This window comes from Hypoxylon fragiforme (assembly GCF_022984875.1).
Source record: "Hypoxylon fragiforme strain CBS 206.31 chromosome Unknown GGS25scaffold_9, whole genome shotgun sequence".
NCBI classification, from domain to species: Eukaryota; Fungi; Ascomycota; class Sordariomycetes; order Xylariales; family Hypoxylaceae; genus Hypoxylon; species Hypoxylon fragiforme.
Window position 1 is genome coordinate 1,744,992 of NW_026054764.1, and position 21,273 is coordinate 1,766,264.

General features: G+C 48.6%; 6 protein-coding genes across 6 annotated transcripts; 4 read left to right on the forward strand and 2 right to left on the reverse strand.

Annotated features, from left to right (window-relative positions):
• Positions 1 to 227: 227 nt before the first annotated feature.
• On the reverse strand, positions 228 to 5,627 carry GGS25DRAFT_454814 (uncharacterized protein). The gene is made up of 2 exons (XM_049258880.1): positions 844 to 5,627; positions 228 to 783 (listed from the first exon to the last, which is right to left on the reverse strand). The coding sequence occupies exons 1-2, from the start codon at positions 5,475 to 5,477 to the stop codon at positions 393 to 395; spliced, it is 5,025 nt and encodes a 1,674-aa protein (XP_049113195.1). The 5' UTR covers positions 5,478 to 5,627; the 3' UTR covers positions 228 to 392.
• Positions 5,628 to 6,327: 700 nt separating this feature from the next.
• On the forward strand, positions 6,328 to 8,907 carry GGS25DRAFT_507670 (IMP dehydrogenase). The gene is made up of 2 exons (XM_049262406.1): positions 6,328 to 7,113; positions 7,354 to 8,907. Exons 1-2 carry the CDS (start codon positions 6,621 to 6,623, stop codon positions 8,490 to 8,492), a joined length of 1,632 nt encoding a protein of 543 aa, XP_049113196.1. The 5' UTR covers positions 6,328 to 6,620; the 3' UTR covers positions 8,493 to 8,907.
• Positions 8,908 to 9,274: 367 nt separating this feature from the next.
• Positions 9,275 to 11,467, reverse strand: GGS25DRAFT_454849 (MFS general substrate transporter). Its single transcript, XM_049258881.1, has 2 exons — positions 10,760 to 11,467; positions 9,275 to 10,703 (listed from the first exon to the last, which is right to left on the reverse strand). Exons 1-2 carry the CDS (start codon positions 11,085 to 11,087, stop codon positions 9,352 to 9,354), a joined length of 1,680 nt encoding a protein of 559 aa, XP_049113197.1. The 5' UTR covers positions 11,088 to 11,467; the 3' UTR covers positions 9,275 to 9,351.
• Positions 11,468 to 13,668: 2,201 nt separating this feature from the next.
• Positions 13,669 to 16,194, forward strand: GGS25DRAFT_525576 (Zn-dependent exopeptidase; the record flags this gene model as incomplete). Its single annotated transcript, XM_049264821.1, has 3 exons — positions 13,669 to 13,989; positions 14,076 to 16,014; positions 16,082 to 16,194. The coding sequence occupies 3 exons, from the start codon at positions 13,669 to 13,671 to the stop codon at positions 16,192 to 16,194; spliced, it is 2,373 nt and encodes a 790-aa protein (XP_049113198.1).
• Positions 16,195 to 16,563: 369 nt separating this feature from the next.
• GGS25DRAFT_455065 (putative carboxypeptidase S1) lies at positions 16,564 to 18,593 on the forward strand. Its single transcript, XM_049258883.1, has 4 exons — positions 16,564 to 16,973; positions 17,041 to 17,888; positions 17,942 to 18,208; positions 18,277 to 18,593. Exons 1-4 carry the CDS (start codon positions 16,768 to 16,770, stop codon positions 18,339 to 18,341), a joined length of 1,386 nt encoding a protein of 461 aa, XP_049113199.1. The 5' UTR covers positions 16,564 to 16,767; the 3' UTR covers positions 18,342 to 18,593.
• Positions 18,463 to 21,248, forward strand: GGS25DRAFT_534722 (P-loop containing nucleoside triphosphate hydrolase protein; the record flags this gene model as incomplete). Its single annotated transcript, XM_049265806.1, has 2 exons — positions 18,463 to 19,062; positions 19,135 to 21,248. The coding sequence occupies exons 1-2, from the start codon at positions 18,846 to 18,848 to the stop codon at positions 21,246 to 21,248; spliced, it is 2,331 nt and encodes a 776-aa protein (XP_049113200.1). The 5' UTR covers positions 18,463 to 18,845.
• Between the last annotated feature and the right edge of the window lie 25 nt (positions 21,249 to 21,273).

Here is a 21,273-nt window from a genome sequence, read left to right on the forward strand (position 1 = left end):
GTAAGCTATGCTACCATAATGAATCATCAGGGCTGGTATCAACTGGAAGCAACCTTCAGTAGTCGGCCGAAGGTAACCAAGAGTCAATTATTGTAGAACAAAGTTAGGGTCTTTCAATGCCCCCTTTGCCAGCCAATGCTGTCGACGTATGTCTCTCACAATCCTCAAAACAGAAAGCGCACGAGCAAACACTCCTTTACCTCGTAAAACACCATTGCCCGTCTCCCCTTTGATCGTGAACCATACGTCCTAATCCCGTTCACTCCATTATATCTTCGTCTTCTCCGTTTCGAATAATCGTCATATGGTAATGATAAGGTCTGTGCGTGTTCGTCTGCCCTTCCATCTCTCCGTAGAGCACCAGCTCTATCGGGAAGGTAGGTATTGGGGACTTACTGCGTACGATAGAACTTCTTGTACAACAGATGCAGCAGGAGATTGACGTTGAGCCTCAAATTGCCCTCAAAAACATTCATGAACTGATGCGACTCGAATTGCGCCTGCAAAAGATCCTCGATCGGTATGAGGGCACTCGCGCCCGGGATTTGGATATGGCCGCGGCTGCCCTCGACGTTGAATACGCCTACCTCGTCACAAGAGATGGTGAGGTTGATATTGCTCCAATCGCGTTCTGATACACCTTGCCATGACACAACCACCCCCTTCTCAGCCAGCGCACGCACGCTATACTTGTAGGAGCCGAACTTGGGAACCCGGCCGGAGCGCTCGAGCTCCCTTTGGTGGTTGTATTGCTTCGTGAAGGGGAGGAGGAATCGCTTTTTTCTATAGGTATGGGTTAGCACAAATAATGATACATAACAAGGTACAGCAAGTTCATCTTACCCTTTGCTTTTCTGCAACGTGGCCATGGCCTGCTCAATATAGTCGTCATAGCTCTTTCGTTGCTGTTCTAGGTATTTGGCCTTCTCGTGCAGATTTCCTAGAGTCAGGCGTACTCCTTCCAGCTCTCGCTGGCGTTGTATCCTGCGGCGACTCTTCGTACGGATGTCGAGCGCAATGGCATTCAAAATGTCTTGGTAGTAATTGTGCTTCGTTATACGTCCCATCTGCTCTAGGTGCATGATATTCTCTAGAGCGTTGCGTTTCATGTCGTAGTATGAAAGTCGTGTTACATCCATCATATTCACGTCCGAGTAAGCGCCCTTGGTCTTGCTACCGGATGAAAAGTCATCATGTAAAAGTGCTTGCCACTTATTCTCGTCTTCCTGGGTGGGCGGGCGGACGAGAATCTCTAGGAGATTAGAGCCCGTCTGTACACGAATAATGTACAAGATGCAACGCTTGGTCTCCATGAATAGAGCTTTGACGTCCGCCTCTGGGTCATCGATGTCGTGGAGCTTCGGAGTGAGAAACATCTGTATATCCGACGAACCAGCTGCATTCATCTCATTCTCGTTGTTCTTCGCACTTCCTAGATCTTGTAAGATCTCGCGGAGCACATCGTCGCGGTTGGGGCAAATGGTTGGAATCTCGTGTGCAACGAGGGAATGAATAGCAAAGACGTCAGTCATTTTGATATATAGGGTCGGCCTATTCTTGGCATATAGATCATTGAATTCGTCAATGTCGAATGTGCTTTCAGCATCCGGGACAGAAATAAGGTCATTGGTAATCTGGGCAAGTCGCTCCATTGACTCTCCCACGAAAGCATTAAGGGGCTGAAGATAGATATTGTCGCCACCGAATGGACGGCCTGACGCAATTTGGCTGAGCACTTTGGCAACCTCGTTTAGGTTGCGCTTCTGGAGAGGGCCCAGAGTCTTCTCAATCACGCCCACCTGCTCAGGGTTGACTAATGCCGGTTGGAGGTAGAAACGCCAAAGCCAATTGACAACAACTTGTAGTACAAGGTGTTGAGGCTCGCGTGGGAATCGCTGGCAGAGTACTTCATAGGACTGTTGGCAGATAAACCGCAAACCATAGGGCATTCGGGGTAGCAGCTCCTCCAAAGCAAGGAAAAACTGGTCCGAGATCTCCCTGAGGTCCCGAAGGTGGTCGATGAATAGTTCGCGTGTCTCCGGATCCTTGATTGCAAGGTCGCGGGTGATCTCTAGTGGTCGCCGACTCGGTCGTCCGGTGCGGAGTTCCTCGTTGTTGATAGCAGATCTGTATATTTGCATTGGATCACTCTCCAAGTCCAGAGCAGGATCCTCGATGATGTTGTCTCGTATTAATGGGCCAAGGAGGTCCCTGAGATATTTCCGGTCTCGTGGGGATCGAGTGTAATGATTTACTATCTTCAACCAGAAATAGTTACCACGAAGGTAATCTTGGATCGAGTTGCAAGCTTCTATTTCTTCTCGGATCGATCTTGTGATAAGCTTTAGTAGATAGTATTCCTCTCTTCGCTTCTGTGCGTATCCAAACAGGCCCATCGTGAGAAGTTCGATGCGCTTGCATTCCTTCTCGGCGGTGCCTAGTTCACGGATTCGTCTGAAAAGTCGCGCTAGATATTGTGGCTGAGTTTGGAGATTGAAGAATAGTTGCTGGTATGACTCTAGTTTCTTCCTTGAGCTCTTGTTCAAGGCCTTCAAGTCAAACTGGTTGGTGGAAGAAATAGAGGCATTGGCGAGGAGGTTACTGGTGTGTCCACCGAAGGTGTTCTGATGTCGGACAACTTCGTCGAGTGTGATCTTGTTCTTCACTAGCAGGGCAATCTTGATGTCTAGTTGGTCGATGTACTGCTCAAGCATTTCATTTTGTCGGACTTGCTGGACCACAGTCTTCCGTAATCTCTCGAATTCGATCTCTTCGTTGAAGTCAAAGTCGCTGTCGTTGAGTAAATGTACGAAATTCTTCACAGCCCCTACCGGAGGGTTCTTCCCGGTTGTGAGGCTCTTGTATGCTTCGCCTTGGAGCTTTCCACGAACAAAGCTCTGAATCTTGACCACTTTTTGCATGTTCTCTTCGAAATGCTTCTTCTTGGCTGCGAATTGTTGTCGAACAATGAAGCCTTTCGCAAAAGCTTGTAGATCAGCCACGACCTCTTCGTACTCGTCTAGTTCGCCTAATAGTAGACCCAGGTCATTACGGAGAAGCATGGCGCGGGCGAGGGCTTGCAGTTGAGTGATCTCCTCTTCGTGCGACTGTAACTCATCAAGAAGCAAACTATGTTGCATCCTAAACTGAGAACCACGGATCCTAGCTTGGAGGTCTATGATTTCCGGTGTATTGCTTTCGAGTGAGTCGAGCTCAACAGTGACCCGTTGTCGCTCGAGCATGCCACGGGCCAGCGATTGAAGTTCAAGTATTGAGAGTTCATTTTCACTCAAGGCATCCAACTTTTCTGTAACATCCCGGCGTACCGCTGCGGCACGAATATGGGCTTGAAGCGTGCCAATTTCAGGAGTGTGTTGTGCAAGTTCGGTTTTCGTTGCCCGGATATCCTGTCGAAGCATATTGCCACGGCAGATTGCCTGAATCGATTCCCATTTGGGGCCGAAGCTCGCGAGTGCTTCACGCTGCTCATAGATTTGGCCCCTAGCCAGCATCGCTCTGGCAGCAGCCTGTATACTAGTGATCGCCTCGGTTTCTTCCTCAAGGAAATAAAGATCTCGGCTGACTCTATCTCTTGCTAAAAACCCTCGTATCGCAGACTGAAGCTTCAAAACAGGACCGGCCATCTGGCTCGTCTCCTGGTGCTGAGCAGACATTTTCTTGCGCGCCAGATAGCCTTGGAATACAGCCTGAATATTCCGAATTGGACCGTCTGCGCGTGACAATTGCGATCGAGTGTCCCGCACTTCGTCACGAACTTTCATGGCTCGTACTAGACTTTGAAGCTTCGTGATATCCTTCTCCTTGCTCTTCCAGAACTGGTCTCTATCGGCCATCCTATTTCGAACTAAGAAGCCACGAACGGCACTCTGGAGGTTGACAGCGAACTTCCGCATTTCAAGTCTGTAGCCCATGACTTGACGGGTCCAGTCTCCACGGATGCGCGACTGAAGATCTATGAGCCAGTCTTCCGAGTCCCATAGCTGCTGCATAATATCACCAAGTCGAAGACGAAGTAATGCACCTCGCACTTGTCCTTGAAACTCTACGATAGCACCTTCGTTCTCGGCCAACTCGCGGTCGACACGCTCTTCTTCGGTCTCCTCCGGTTCGGGCGTAGGCTCCACGCCAAAGTCGGCACCCATGTTTCCGAAGCTGGGCATATTAATACCGAGCTTGTCCAGGCCCTTTTGCATAGCCTCCAACTCATGATGCTCGAACTCAAGTTGGCCCACCAGGTTGCCTATCCTGAAATCCACAATGCCCTTCCGAAACAGGAGCCAACTTAGGGCGTGTATACAGTAGATGACTTTCGGGATGTTCTTCTTTTCGTAGAGATCAATAAGCTCGAATCGAAATAGATCAGGCAGCTCGACTTCGTCTAGGTATCGGAAGAAAGTGGCGACGTTGTCCCAGTGTCTTGCTTGAAGTCGCTGGTGGCGGAAGATACGGAATCGTCGGGTCGGGTTCAGAGCCTCTACTACCTCAGCTAGGGTGACACCATCTCTCAGCGCTTCTTCCAGTTCGACAATGGCCGGAATTTGGCGATGGATAACATCTTCAATCCACTCCTTTGCTTCACCAATATGACACAGGTACTCATACGCTTGGAGAAATTGTCTCTGCTTGTCCATCCAATTGCGTCCTTCGAAGCCGTAACGGTCGCCGCGCCCATTTCTAGAGCCATTCGCATTGCCCGCTCGCTGTAGTCTTCGGCGTCCACGTAGGCCGACCACCTCTTGGGCTTGGGATGTGAGGGCAAATTCATTGGCGGAACTATCCTGTGCTAGCTTAGATAAGGTACGTAGCTGATTGGTGGAAGAGCGGCCCAACTGTTGTAGGTCAGGAGCAACGAGAGTGGGGTGGGCCATGGCGTGAGAAGAATGTGTTGACGTGCCTGGCAAACTGGGGCGTCTAGCATCGGATCGCGTAAGCACCATCGAGGTAGGCCGGGCGGTTGAGGTTGGTGATATCATTTGAGGAGTAGGCGAAGTTTTCCCACTGGACAAGGAGAGTTTGCTTATGTCAAGACTTTGCCCGCGCTCGTGGCGGTCACGATTTGGGGGTGGTGTTATATTTTTTGGCGGTAATGGTGATGCTGAAGCAGGCGGCTGTGGGAGTGGGCGCAATGATTGTCTGGCCAAGTTGTACATGGTTTCTGGCTTCGGCTTTTGTTTTGTGTCATCATATGTACTAGCCCGTGGCAATGGCTGGCGAATAGCGGCCTCACTCTTACCACGCCTATGCTCGTAAGTGGTAGTAGTTGGGCCATACCCAATTGAGGTTACCGATGAGTTTACACTGGATGGGCCAAAGTCGTAAGGATCCGAATTCAAAGAGTTGCTAGAATAACCAGAAGATGCTGATGAGGAGGCTGTGGATAATTGTCGACTAACGGAATTGACAGTCGTGTAGTCAGCGGTGTATGACTGACGCAGAGGATGAGGCCTGTTAGACATCTTCAACAACTAGACTTGTAGGCGACGAGGATGTTCTTGGTCAAGTTGAATTATGTCACCGTCCGGTATTGGAGTCCGCATCACAGCTAACTAAGCTGGGGTGTTACAAAGCGCCTTCAGGTGTTGTTCTTCTTGTCGTTATTGTTGTGTTGTGTTGTATTATTATGAGCAATACCAGATGGTAAGTAGCTCTAGAATATTGGTGAATGAATTGTTGTTGTTGTTTGTGTTTCGAATTGAAAAATGATGTAGCAATGATGACGGGTAGAATATCAATTATGAACAAGAAAACATGGCCCGTTTACTTAACGGCGTTTGCTCGAATATCGAAAAGCACGCGCGCTTCCAGCGCACTCATAGGAGGTAGTAGTAAATAATTCCTACAGTAGAGGAATGGAGGGTATCGTTGGTAGGCTAAATGTGGAAAATCTAAACATTCAATTGAGCAACGGTCAGGTAGAGTTGGGCCTTGCTCAGCCTTATTCGGTTGGGTGACGGAAACTGGAGAGAACCAAAAAACTGACGACCGTTTTTAAACCCTTTTTGGGAAGTTTGTTTATTTATTCACCTTTGAATGGGGAGCAACCAGGATGCCCCTCATTGGCCAGCCACACCAATTGCCACAAACAAGGTTTGCACAGAGCATGAGCTGCCAAGTGCCAGATGGGATGGAACTCTATCCAGTTAGCCTACTACACTAAATACACTAGCTTCTTTTAGTGGGTTTTAGTGGTCTGTGCGCCTATATATACTTGACCTACCTTAGGTATCAATGATTGGTTTACTCCGAAAAAACCAAGCTCTTTTACTCCACTTCCACTGTCAAACGCTACGTACAATTTTTTGTCTTGGCAATAATACTTAACTCTCAATAAGCGACAACTATTGGTCTGATCATACCTAGTACATAGCTAAATTGCCCCGCACTAAAGTTTGTACAGGGTCCCCGCAGCAAGTGAACACAAAAAAAATTTATTGGACTCGAGTTTACATCGAACTTTTTTCCCTTTTTCTTCTTTTTTTTCTTGGGAAGAAGATAACCATTCAATTCGTCGACAGGTCAATTTATTCTCGACGTTTTCTTCGACCTCACCTTCAAGAAATTTACCATTGATTGATACTTGCTAGAATCTTTTAGTTAAGATGCCGTCTCTCAATGGATCTGTTTCTGTCAATGGCAACGCTCAAGCCCGCGACTTTCATACTGCCATCGAGGCTTTGAAAGAGTATGAGTCTCGCGATGGCCTTGGTATTGAGGAGCTTATCGACACCAAACAGCGTGGTGGTTTGACATACAATGATTTCCTAGTCCTACCGGGATACATTGGCTTCCCTGCCTCTGAAGTTGTACTCGACTCCCCTGTCACGAAGAGGATCACTCTGAAGACTCCCTTTGTCTCCTCTCCTATGGATACCGTCACAGAACATGAGATGGCTATTCACATGGCTTTACAGGGCGGCCTTGGTGTCATTCATCACAACTGCTCCCCTGATGCCCAGGCCGATATGGTCAGGAAAGTCAAGAGATACGAGAATGGTTTCATTGTTGATCCCGTTGTCATTGCCAAAGGAACCACTGTTGAAGAGGCCAAAGCCCTCAAGGAGAAATGGGGATTTGGTGGTTTCCCAGTGACTGGTAAGTCTTTTTTGCTTTTTTTCCTGTTTTTCTTTTCCCCGTATTTTTTTATTGTGGCACGATGTTGGCATCTTATGATTACAAACCTAATATTATAACTTTCGTTCCACCGTATAGACAGAAATGTCATGGGGATACAATTATGCTCTTTATGATGATGTCAACTCTGCCTACCCGGTTATACTTTGTTCTCTTCGCATTGGTTATCTCAAGATCTAGTGAACTGACAAATATCTATAGAGTCTGGCAAACTTGGTTCCAAACTCCTCGGTATCGTCACGAACCGCGATCTCCAGTTTGAGGATACCCTCAATCAAACAGTCGATAATGTCATGGTCACCGACCTAGTCACCGCTCAGCTAGGTGTTACTCTCCCTGAGGCGAATAAGATTCTAGCAAAGTCCCGGAAGGGCAAGCTACCCATCGTCGACAAGGACTTCAACCTTGTATCTATGATCTCACGCTCCGATTTGACCAAAAACTTGCATTTCCCTCTCGCTTCCAAACTCCCCGACTCCAAACAACTCATATGTGCTGCTGCTATCGGTACTCGACCAGAGGACAAGACTCGCTTGCAAAAGCTTGTTGACGCTGGTCTCGACATTGTCATCCTAGACAGCAGCCAAGGCAACAGTATGTACCAAATTGAGATGGTCAAATGGATCAAACAGGAATACCCTGGCCTTGATGTCATTGGTGGGAATGTGGTGACTCGTGAGCAGGCCGCAAACCTGATTGCTGCAGGAGTTGATGGGTTGAGAATCGGAATGGGCAGTGGAAGTGCTTGCATCACTCAAGAAGTTATGGCTGTAGGCCGCCCTCAAGCCGCTGCGGTATACTCCGTTTCCGCCTTTGCGGCTAAATTTGGTGTACCGTGTATCGCTGATGGCGGTGTCCAAAACGTTGGCCACATCGTCAAGGGTTTAGCTCTCGGCGCTTCTACTGTCATGATGGGTGGCCTACTTGCCGGCACAACCGAGTCGCCAGGCACATCGTTTGTCTCGCGAGAGGGCAAGCTTGTTAAGGCATATCGTGGCATGGGCAGCATTGACGCCATGCAAGACAAGAAAGCTGGAGCTGGTGGGAAGAACAGCCAAGCAAGCAACGCTGGCACTGCACGATATTTCAGCGAAGGCGACAGTGTTCTGGTAGCCCAAGGCGTATCCGGGGCTGTAGCTCACCGCGGATCTATCAACAAGTTCGTTCCATACCTCGCAGCCGGCCTTAAGCATTCGATGCAAGACTGCGGTATGCGGAGCTTGGCAGAGCTGCATGAGAGTGCAGCCAACGGGTCTCTTCGATTCGAGATTCGAACGGCGAGCGCCCAACTTGAGGGTAATGTGAACATGGAAAGCTACGAGAAGAAACTATACGCCTAGTAGGCTTGGGTCGACAGACTGGTAGCTGATTCAACCGGGTTTGGACGAAGTGGCGAACTAGCCTGAGCTCGTAGGTTGGTAGGATCTACCAGAAATGATTGCGGGTCATTTGGGGCATAATGCTCCTTTTCTTTCTCCTTTAAAAAAGAAAAAGATAGTCTTCGGAACGGAAAAGTAAAATAAGTAGTGATACCTCTTGAAAGCTTGCATGCTTGATATGCGAAATAGCTTCATACCATTTACAGGCGTTATACGGCACGGAAAAGGGAGGAGGTCATGTCAGCCTGATGGATAGGTACTTGACACGGAAGGGGGGATTCACGTTGGTCCTTTTTATGGGCGCACGAGACGCGGAATAGCATCAGCATCTGCATCAGTTAAATATAGCATGCGAATCAATCATAACTTGACAACATATTCAGTATTGCAGTGAGATATTCTAATTGATGTCAATTGACGCAGCAAGCTTCCTACAGTATGCTTAGTACTTGCAAGGGAAATCTACATATGTACAGTATGTGCTTAGTAGAAGAAAAACACTAACTCCATGCCATTCATCGCAAACCCCAATTTTTCAATGCTCCGTAACTCCTTTCCCCCATTGAAGCGTGATGTGATTGATTATGTGATAGCCATGTCATTTTTGTTTAAAAAACCCCCGTTACTTCGATTCGTTTCAGAGAGAAAGGTCCGTACATGTATGTAGATGTGATGTGATGTGATGTGATACCTACGTAGTCCAAAGTCGTGTACATTCGTTTGTTTTCGTCTCCATCGTGAGAACATTTACTTACTATCGTGAGAGCCAACATATACATCCCCTCAAAAGTCATAAATCCCCCACCGTAAGGCCATCTGGTTACGTAGTCGGGGTCAGGACTTTCCCAGTCCCTAGTGTTCCATAGTTGTTAGCAGGCCGTGAGCCTGCTATGAGGACATCTTCTTGTGTTCGGGTAGCCTCAGGTCCGTTGATCTCGTCGTCCTCTTCGCTGTCGTCGATTATAATCTCGTCATCAACCTCGATGTCCTCCTCGTCTTCGCTGTCAGCCGGGGAACTAGCACCGCTCGGCCCGTCGGTGTCAACGATCATCCACGCAGGTATGGCCCCTAAAACTGCTATGAATGCTAGGATCCACCACGGTAGACTGATCATGTTGTGCTTGACACCCCAGGTGAAGGCAACGCCGGACATAGCTGGACCACTGGCACGTCCCAGAGCGCTAAACGTAGTCGCGAAGCCGTTGAGGGTGCCGAGGATGTTCAGACTGGTGGCGCTGTTGGTGAGTAGAATGGTGGTGCAGGGGAAGCCGACGATCACCGCGAACGACTTGACGACTAGGATGATGCAGAGGAGAGTGTAGCGCGTGGTCGTGTCTTCGAATAGCACCGTGTAGGGAGTGACAATGTAAACAAGGGGGAAGATCAAAACGCAGGCCCTGAAGCAGCTTAGCACACCGAAGCGCTTGCACAATGAGGGGAATAGGAGAAACTGAATTAGCCCGGAGACGATACCGTATCCTGCGAAGATGGTACCAATACGGGCGTGGGTTAAACCGAAGCCGCCGCTAAAGGAAAAGGGGAGCGACGTGTTCTCGGGGGTATGGGCTACTGGTGGGTAGTTGAGGAACACGGGCAGAACTTGGTCGTATGCGACGGAGTGTAAGGCTAGGAATGTGTAGGTGATAAGATTGATGACGCTTTGGCGGCTGAATACCGCACTCAGAGGTAAAGGTTTATGATCATGGATCTTCGTCTCTATAATAGAGACCCTTGCCGTCTTTGTAGTAGTGGTTGTTCCTAATAGTGGCGCTGATACTTCTGCGTCTTGAATTGAATACCGTCGTAGCCGTTGCGCTCGTCGTCGAGGGGAAACCATGAATGCCTCCTTAATGCGGTCGCCAAGGACGAGACCCCAGTCCCGCGTATGGCGTTTACTATGCAATGTTTCCTTGAGGAAGAGAATACCGGTCGCGAGAGATATCATAAAAAACACGGAACCTATAATATTAGGGAAAGCAAACGGATAGTCCTTCAAGAACTTGCTGTTGCCGAAAACACCTGGCCATTGATCTGCTGGCTTTGCGAAAAGGCCACCGAAAGCGGGCCCGAATACCGAACCGATACTCCAGACTAAAGGCATTACAGAGAAGGCCTTCGGTTGGAGTTCTCTCTCGGTCACCATCTCGGCAACCATCGTCCTAATAATACCAACTTCGGCACAGTTAGCAGCAAGCCTCTCCATAAGAGTAATGACCCTCGATACGTACCGTTTCCATTGCATGCTCCTTGGATGGCGCGAACAACAATAGCCATTGTTAGGCTTGTCGACATCCCCCAAATCAGGAAACAAGTCATGGTACAGAGAAGCCCAACCATGATGACAGGTTTTCTGCCTATACGATCAGATGCCCTGCCCCAAGCTACAGCGGTTAAGCTCTGAGCCAAGGAAAATACAGAGCTGGTGACGCCGGCCCATTTTGCAACTTCTTTCTGTTCGACGCCGAAACTAGCGATCATCTCAGGGAGGTATGGAAAAACAGAGGTATAGGCGAGGGGTTCAGCAAACCGTGCAACAGCTAAGAGCAAAGTTAGCATAAGGTATGATAAGGGGAAGAAGTACCTGGTAATGCCACTATATACGGTCTCGTTCTTATCGTCTAGACTTCATGTTCAACTATGTGCAACACTATGCAAATATCCCCGGATAGCGCTCGACTGCCTAGAGTGACCGAGTTACATAGTATCAAACAAAGTGAATATTGTATAGGGAACTTTCAGCTTTTTCTCGGACCTGGGCACATTCCATAGCACTTAAATAAAACCATAGTATATTGAGCACAGCGGTACAACTCTAAATACGTATAATAGGTCATTCGGGACAGGGTATTATTATCCGTCAATGGCCACGCACGCCCTTCTTATACAAAGGGTACTATGCAATTGACGATAGCATGAGTTGGTAAAGAAACGAGTTGAGCTCACCCAATATGGCCAGCTGCTGGACTGGCAGTTTCGGGGGATGGTGTTTAGTAGTCATGATTGTTGTTTATAGAATAGGGTACCAGAAAGCCGAAAGGCTGGAGTATAAAAGTTGAAGACTTGATCCCCTTCACTTATAATATCGAAGTAGGTTGGCAAAGCAGTGTCTAGTTTAAAGAGAGAATGAATTGACCCAAATAGTGAACAACAAGATGCCAAGTGGATGAGCAACCACTCCAGCTTAAGCTTTAAGACAAATAAGAAACGACGATCGTTCCAATGGACCAACCAAACTGAAGCATAAAGGTATGACAGTTGCTCTGAGTTGGTGGGGAATGAATACTTTATAAACAAAGAAGAGGACCGTTAGGAAATGTTACCTGACAACACCCACAGACATTAGCACTGTTGTACCGAACATAGGATGGACTGGGCTGGGCCGTCGACTCATCGCCGGTCGTTACCTCGTGGAAAGTACGTACATGCCTACTATGTACATAGATGCTCCATGCCATTGAGCTAAGCTGGAAATAGAGATAGGCCGTTGCTTAGATAGCTCGCTCGTCATATAGACGGCTTCTGATTTGTGCCTTACCTTACAAAGCCTCCAGAATCTCAAAATTAAGCGCGGTAGCGTAGCGGTGGGCCGGCCCATTTCGTCAAGAGGGACGGGTAACATTATGTGCTGCATGCAAAATTTTTCTTGGACGATGACTACCTGGTGGGAGGGTACAAGGTGCCCAAGATTATTGTTGTAGACAGGGTCTTTGTTGTGTTATAGCGGGCTGTCTATCACTCAACGACCCGCCTTCGTCTGAATAGGGATAGCCAGCTTACGAATCGGAAATAGGCATGCCATCCGATGCATGGAGAGACGAACATTGCAGTGAGACCCCAAGATCAATCAACCTGGCTCCCAGGCCGCTCCCTTCTTTCATCACACGATCCACACGATTCACACCTTGCTACTGAGACAGGCAAGGTAAGATGCCCTAGATGCCCTAGATACTAGGTAGGTAAGGTAAGATGTCCGGTGTCGGAAGTTATAGAAAGGAATGCTGTAAAAAGTATTAGAAGAAATATTAAGGGAACCTTGAAAAGATGAAAAAGAAGTGCGATACGGCTGCGAGATTAGGAAAAACTCCAAACGAGCTCAGGAAGGTCACACGCTAACATCCAGCCTCCTGACCAGTGACCACAACAGGACAAGGGAGTGAACAGGAACTTCAGGAAGAGTTGAGGATGTACAGGAGGGATCTACGCTGCAGCAAGGTGGTAATCGCTGTAAGGCTTGAGCTCATTCCGCTATTCGTTCGAATTCCACGTTTTCATTGGCTAATACAGTGCCCCTCGTAAGCCCCCGCATCAGCCCCCGCTACCCAGTAGTATGCTATGTACTAGGTTAGCGTACTACTAGTAGTAGGCAGGTAAGTTAAGACCCTGACGAGTGCGCAATGCGGCTATGGGACCCTAACATATTGAATGCACTCAGACAAACTCCAGTTACGCCGTATACAACAGAACATTGACTAATGTATACCTAGTTAATAGGTTAACCAGTTTCAAACATGATGGGTTCTATTCATGTAAGATGGCATAAGCCCAATGAGAAAACGGTATGAGACAGCAGATACTGTATGTTTGAAGGACACGTCGAAGGGTATCACGTATCATATCGAGTTTGGACATTTGGATCTTTAGTATCACTTCCAAGTTGCTATATATATAGGTATGTAGTATATATGTAAGCAAAGGGAATATGCGTCTTACAGGTAATAGGCACTGCTATGTTAGGTTCTACTACCATAGTATAGTACATATATATTAGAGTTTCAATAGTTATTAAAAACTATAAAAACTATCATTAAGTGCTATGTATGTATGCATACCTACAGTAGGTAGAGTAGTTAATAGTTATGCTTGATGTTTTAGCACCTAACATAACTAATGCAACATTAAAATGCTTATCTTTGCGACCGCGGTCCCACTTAGATAAGTCGGTCATAGAATGACCGAATCCGATGGCGACATGGCAACATAGCAGCAACATAGCAAGATTACAACATTCCCGTACTTCTTTCAATTTTATCACATCGGAGTGGCAAAACAAATAGGCACTCCGTAACTTTTGCTCATCAATGCCTCCCACAAAGCTATCATGAATTCTACCAAGCCGTGCCTTGGTCGCGATGAAAAGATGGCAAATGAACGCACACCATTAATCACCACCGTTGTCATCGGCCCTGTTCGCCAAAGATACCCCCATCGAACTATTCGCCGGTTTTGCTCCGTCGCCTTAGGTTCATCTTTAATTGCTCTCTTTATTGTATTTTTTGTCACCCTCGTCTTCGCACCACACCACACCACACATCGCCACTGGCCTGGCCATAATAAGACCCGTCTTACCTATGACGACCTGAAGGGCATTCTCTTAGATACTCCCAGCCCAGCTAAAGCCGCCGAATGGAGCAAGTACTACACTTCTGGCCCACACCTGGCCGGCAAGAACTTGTCCCAGGTAAGCCCCCTATTTTCTATAATTTTCTTGGACATAACTAGTACTTCAGTAGATTATATCAAAACACTCATTGACATTGATTATAGGCCGAATGGACGAGGGATCGTTGGAATGAATGGGGAATCAAATCAGACATCGTAGCATATGATACCTATATCAACTATCCCGTTGATCATCGACTCGCTCTTTTAGAGAAGTCCAAATCAGACTCTTCTAATCCTGGCACTTGGAAAGTCGCATTTGAAGCCACCTTGAAGGAGGATGAGCTCGAGGAAGATTCCACGACCCAACTAGAGGAAAGCATCCCAACTTTCCATGGCTATTCCGCAAGTGGCAACGTTACTGGTTCTTTTGTCTACGTGAATTACGGCACTTATCTCGACTTTGAGGATCTCCTTGAAGCTAACATTAGCCTTGCTGGTAAAATTGCTGTCGCTCGCTATGGAGGCATCTTTCGAGGTTTGAAGGTCAAGCGAGCTCAAGAGCTTGGCATGATCGGTTGTGTCCTCTTCACCGACCCTGGTGATGATGGTGAAATTACCGAGGCAAATGGCTTTGACGCATATCCAAATGGTCCCGCACGGCACCCCAGCAGTGTCCAGCGAGGAAGTGTCCAGTTTCTCAGCGTCGCACCCGGTGATCCCACCACTCCTGGGTACCCCTCTAAGCCGGGCGTGCCACGGATGCCAGTCGATGGAGCTATCCCAAGCATCCCATCTTTACCCATATCTTTCGTAGAGGCGCTGCCTATACTGGGGGCTCTGAATGGAGTCGGTCCTCAAGCTAAGGACTTCGGCAAATATTGGACCCGGAACACCGGCCTCGGTCATAAAGGAATCAAATACAACGTCGGCCCCTCGCCAGACAACGTTGTCCTCAACCTCTATAATGAACAAGACTACACCATTACCCCGATGTGGGATGTCATCGGCATCATCAATGGGACCATCCCCGATGAAGTGATTGTCGTCGGTAACCATCGGGATGCGTGGATTGCCGGCGGGGCGGGCGACCCTAATAGCGGATCTGCCGTACTAAATGAAGTAATCCGTAGCTTTGGCCAGGCTCTAGAAAATGGTTGGAAGCCTTTGCGAACCATCGTCTTTGGCAGTTGGGATGGTGAAGAGTACGGGCTGGTTGGCAGCACCGAATGGGTGGAGGAATATCTACCATGGCTTTCCGATGCCAACGTCGCTTACATTAATGTCGACGTAGGTGTTCGCAGCCCCGTATTCTCGGCCTCTGCAGCTCCTTTACTGCATAACCTTCTTTACGATGTGACTGCTTTAGTGCAGTCACCTAATCAAACTGTCAAGGGCCAGACTGTGCGTGACCTTTGGGATGGGCATATCAGCACGATGGGAAGCGGCAGTGACTTTACGGCTTTCCAAGATTTTGCTGGTATCCCCAGTCTGGACATGGGTTTCGGCGGACAAACTGGTGGATCCCCCATCTACCAATACCACAGCAATTATGATAGCTATCATTGGATGTCCGAGTTTGGGGACCCTGGATTTGTATATCATAAGGCGATGGCGCAGGTTCTTGGTCTTGTTACTGCAAAACTAGCCGAAACGCCAGTTATCGCGCTGAACGCAACGGATTATGCCGAAGCACTAAAGGGTTATATTCGAAATGTCGAAGAGAAATTTGAGGACACCGATCTAGAACCTTCCACCGAAGAAGAAATCTTCCAGTTTAGATCTCGAAATGTTGGCACCGAGACCAAGGGCGACCCAGCCCTTCTTCGCAAGGCCCTGGGGCACTTACACCAGTCTGCCATTGACTTGAAGGAGGCTGCAGTTAAGTTGGATGCTAAAGCCGATGAGCTAGCGGAGAAAGCGAATGAACACATTCCCTGGTGGAAGTGGATCAGCAAGCTCAAGCTGCTCCACGAGATTCGGTTCACCAACGCTAAATATAAGAAGATTGAACGTGCTTTCCTATACCCAGGCGGCTTAGACGGCCGGCCTTGGTTCAAACACGTCGTCTTTGCACCTGGCATATGGACCGGTTATGCGGGAGGTACGTACTTATCTAGGCAACTCAAATCTGAACCGCAATGAAGTGTATTGCTAACTCCTATTTTTAGCTGTATTCCCTGGGCTGGTGGAAAGCATCGACAACAAAGACATTTACAATGCTTTGAAGTGGGTTGACATCATTGACGAGTGCATCAAGTCTGCCACCAAGACGATCAAGTGATCAAGTAATACTGCCTAACCTTACAATATATGACAATATATCAATGGCTTCAAAATATTATATAAATCAAACGAACCCCCCGCCACACCTAAATTGAATATGAAGCTATCTCTTAATATAATCCATAGTCGCGCCTTTTATATTTATCTATCAACCCAAGAGTCCTTCAGGATCACTAATCATTATTCACCTACGTAGATAGGTAAGTTCACGGTATTTCTTTTAATTACGATGTAATGTGGTGTGGCTGTGCACCTTGTAGAATACATGGGCCCTGGTGGTCTTCCTTGGCGAACACGGGTATGTGCCTTTGGTGAAGTTTGGTCGTCATCTCGGCAACGTCTGCATGCTGATATGGTCCGAGCAGGTCTTTCCAACACTATAGTAACTCTTATTGGCTAGGAACAGTCCATGAGACGGCACAGTCAAGGATGGAACTCATGTTAGACGTCTTAAACTGCCAGAGAAAACGCCATGTGATAAGTATATTATCTCTCTACATACCACTCCCTTTCTATACTTGTCCACACGGAAAAGGGACCATTGAATTTCACAACTTCCATATCTTTGAAGATGCAGTGGACACTCAAGTTCTCAGTCGGAGCCTTTATGGCTGCTTCGGCGATAGCGGGACCAGCTTCGCCAAATGTCTTCGAGCATGCTGCCATGAATTCCAAGATGACATTTGTCAAGAACTCAGGCATATGCGAAACAACACCGGGGGTTAACCAATACTCCGGATACATTACAGCAGGTGATGACCTCAACATGTGGTTCTGGTACGTTGGTATATAGGCACCTACCTAACTCATTTTATGAATAAGTCAACTAAGCATAGCAATCAAGGTTTTTCGAAGCTCGTGAGAATCCTCAGGAAGCGCCCCTCATGGCATTCTTTGGTGGTGGCCCTGGCGATGCCTCCGAGTTTGGATTATTTACCCAGAACGGGCCTTGCAACTTCGTTGATAATGAGACAGAGCCATCCGTAAACCCAAATAGTTACAACAACTATGCCAACATGCTGTACATCGATCAACCAGTGGGCGTTGGGTTTACATATGGCAACGCAACGATCAATTCCACTGGAGAAGCCGCCCCTTATGTATGGAAACTATTACAAGCATTCTACCAGAAATTCCCCGAATATGAGAGTCGTGACTTCGGAATCTTGACTGAGTCGTATGGAGGCCATTACGGGCCCGAGTTTGCGCGCTACATCATAGCACAGAACCAAGCAATTGGTCGAGGAGACATCTCAGGAGAAGTGATCCACATGCGATTCCTAAGCATCAGCAATGGTTGGTTCGATGCCAAGATTCAAGAGAAGGCCAACATTGAGTATTTATACAACAATTCATACAGGCGGTTGATCAACGAGTCTTTCCACGACGAGCTTATCAACCGGTTTGACACGAAATGTGCGGCTCTGCTTGATAAGTGCATAGCTACCAATACGAATGAGGACTGTGCCACTGCTTGGAAGTCGTATACAAACGAGATCGAGTACCCTGTCGTAGCTCTCTTGAACGAGAACCAGCCAGGTTTCTTTCTCGGCGACATACGCGATCCCTCATCGAGGCCTTCTGATGCGTATAGTGCTTATCTGCAAAGGCCAGAAATCCAAAGGGCTCTTGGAGCAAGAGTAAACTTTACAACTCGATCAGGCCAGGCTGGCTTCTACCTAGGAGGTGACGGTAAGGTTCACTGCGATACATTTCATGGACATACCTGTTAACAAAGAGAATAGACGCCCGCTCATTTATGGACCAACTCTCCACCGTTATTCAAGCTGGTGTCAGAGTCGTCATCTGGACAGGCGACGCTGACTATGTCTCAAACTGGTTCGGAACGACGAAAGTGGCAGATACGATCGAGTGGGCAAAGCAGGAGACATTCGCAAACCAACCGATGGTGCCGTACACGCTCAACGGCGAGCAAAAGGGGACTTATAAGTCCCTAGACAACCTAATCTCTATGCGTATCTTCGGGGCGGGACACAACACAGCCTTCTATCGTAAGTTGGACACCCCATGCTACAAGTCATCAGGCTGGATGTAACTACGGATATTGACTTGGATTCAGAGCCAGAACTCTCGTTACAGATCTTCAAGCAAACGATAGGGGCGAGTGGTGTGGTTCCTACGTAAGACACTGAGTTCTTTTTTGGGTTAATCATTTCCATGATATATCATTGGGCGCCTTATGTTGTAATAGCTATCATGCAGTTAGACGCAAGTTAAGGCTGCCGTGTTGTATCACGAGCCTTGCTCCTTGCAATATGCAGGTCTGAGTCACAGCCAACTTCGTCACGAATACAACTGTTTCTAACCTACCAACCTGCCAGCCTGTCTGCTCTATTGGATCAGCCTTGCTAAGTGCACGCACGAATACTCGGCATTATGCCTACAAGTCGTTGGTCCTGGCCTAGAAAAAGGCAACCGTTGGTTAAAGCGACTCGGCAACATGCAGCTACAGCGCCCTATATAGTGACGGAATGGTGAGGTAAACAAGAGCACAAACATTTTTTCTCTTTTCATTCCCAGATCTGCTTCTTACATTCACTGTTAAACTCGTACGTAGTTAGCTAGCTAGCTGTCTAGATAGTTTTTTGTTTTTTTTTTCTCCGGTACTGAAACAAGAATATTCATAAGATGGATGACGATATCAGCTCTTTCAACAGCTTCGAAGAAATTGAACCCTTGCCAGCCGCATGCCAAGATGACGAATATAATAACATTGAGAAGTTGAAGGCTTTAGTTGCAAGGTCTGCCGCCAATGGTGATGCAGCTACAGAACTTGTCGAAGACGAAGTTCCAGATATTTGTTATATTCTTCAGTATAAGGGGTGGCTTGGAAAGCTCAGCGATGGTAAGCTAGCCCCAACCCCTAAACCGCTTAAGCTTGTCTGTCTATATTTGCTTACAATTTCGCCAAACCTAGTACATCGTAGCCAGGTGCCTATCAACATTCAACTTGACGATTTGGACGAACCAGGGATTTCTACGATAAAGAAGCCAATCCTCGAGATCATAACTAAGATCTCCACCTGGCTTGTCAGAAAGGGACGGTCATCCAACATTCGCCCTCTGCACAGTGGGCTTCGTAGGGGTGATGACGACAACGAAGACGTGGAGACGGAGGCTGTTAACCAAGAAAAAACCTCTATGGTTATCAACTCTGTCCACCTCATCAACGCTCTTAGGGCCATCGTAGGATATTATCCGGGGACATCCTTCCTTGGAGACAGCGTCAAGATAGACGCACCGTATCACGTCTTAATTCACCATTTAGAGGACCTTGCATACTACAGATCTCATCAGCCAGATACTCACGATGAGGAGTATGCCTCTATCACTACTAAACATATCGACGTGCTTCTCAGTTTCCTCGAGAAGACATTTCGACCTGTGATCACTGAAGAAGAGAAGAGACACAACAGCGGCATCCCCTCGGCTAGCTTCAAAAACCTCTGGTTGATCTTGAAACCCGGCGAGGTCATTTATAGTATGCTGGACGGCAAGTGGACTTCATTTGTCATCTCCACAATCTTCGGCGGTTCTCACCCCGGCGAAGAGCGCCCTATGCCTTACACTATTCATGGTTGGAACCTATGCTATAGCGGTATCGATGGGAGGTTCCGTCGCACCACACGCGTATTCGGAATCGATCCCTTCTCCGGTGAGCAGGCCATCGCGAACCTCCCCATCATCCCCGCCCGTTTCTTCCGAGGCGAAGACGGTGTGAGCCCTCAAGATACCCAGGCCAAGCAGATCATGCTCGGTAAGAAGGCCTGGGAACTTTATACGGGACCAAAGTACAGGTCTTACGAAGGAGATCTTATCGACCTACGCTCTTCCAGCGGGTGGGATGTTCTCGGCGCCACCGGCTATGTCAGTGGCCGAGTCGTTGTCGACTCTATCGGATTTACAAAGTTCTACTGCCCGAAACAAGGCACCCACCACGGCCAGCCACCGCACGATGTACTCGGAAATGACCAACTACCTTACTTTGCTCCTCGCTGTGGCTGTGCCGCCTGTCACAATAGGACTGATAAAAACGAGGCCCTGAGCGCCTTTGCCTCTTTCAAAGCTCGCGACCCTCAAAAAGATGCCGCGCCGGAAAGCGATCTATACTACCTGGTTCTCAGAAAAGTCGTGCCAGGATTTGTCCTCGGCCAACGACGATGGGCCTACTTCGACGTCGAGCACTTGGACGAGGCGATCGCCGACAAGGAGGCGTTCGAGCACCTCGTGCTCGACGACAAGATCAAGCTCACGATCCAGGCCCTGATCGGCAAGTTTGCGAGCGCCCACGGCCAGGTCAGCCCGTGGCCCAGCGACTTCATCATGAACAAAGGCCAGGGCCGCATCTTCTTGCTCCACGGATCTCCGGGCGTCGGCAAAACTTGCACGGCGGAGGCCATCGCGGAGCTCACTGGTCGACCCTTGCTATCTCTCACGAGCGGCGACCTCCTGAACCCCAACTCGCACGTGGTGGAGCGCGAGCTCGGCTACTTCCTGAAGCTGGGGGAGCGGTTCGGGGCGATGGTGCTGATCGACGAGGCGGACGTGTTCCTAGAGGCGCGACAGGCCCAGGACATCGAGCGCAACGGGCTGGTGTCGGTGTTCCTGCGCGCGCTCGAGTACTACCGGGGCGTGCTGTTCCTGACAACGAACCGCGTGCAGACGTTCGACTCGGCCTTCACGTCGCGCATCCACGTCGCCCTGCACTATCGTGCGCTGACGGACGCCAACCGCGCCAAGATCTGGCTCGGCGGCTTCGAGCGCCTCGAGCGCGACAGCGGCGAAAAAGTGCACGTCTGCCCCGCGGCGCGCAAGTACGTGTACGAGAACGTCGCCGTGCGCGCCCTAGAATGGAATGGTCGCGAGATCCGCAACGCGCTGCAGACGGCCGTCGCATTGGCCGAGACCGAGGCGCTCGAGGACGGGAACGAGGACGGGCTGGTTGTTGTCACCGAGGAACACTTCCGGGCCGTCGTCGAGCTGTCTCGCGGCTTCAAGATCTGGACGGGCAGAGACAAGTCTAAGTCATAGCCTAAGGTACCTAGGTAATCTAGAC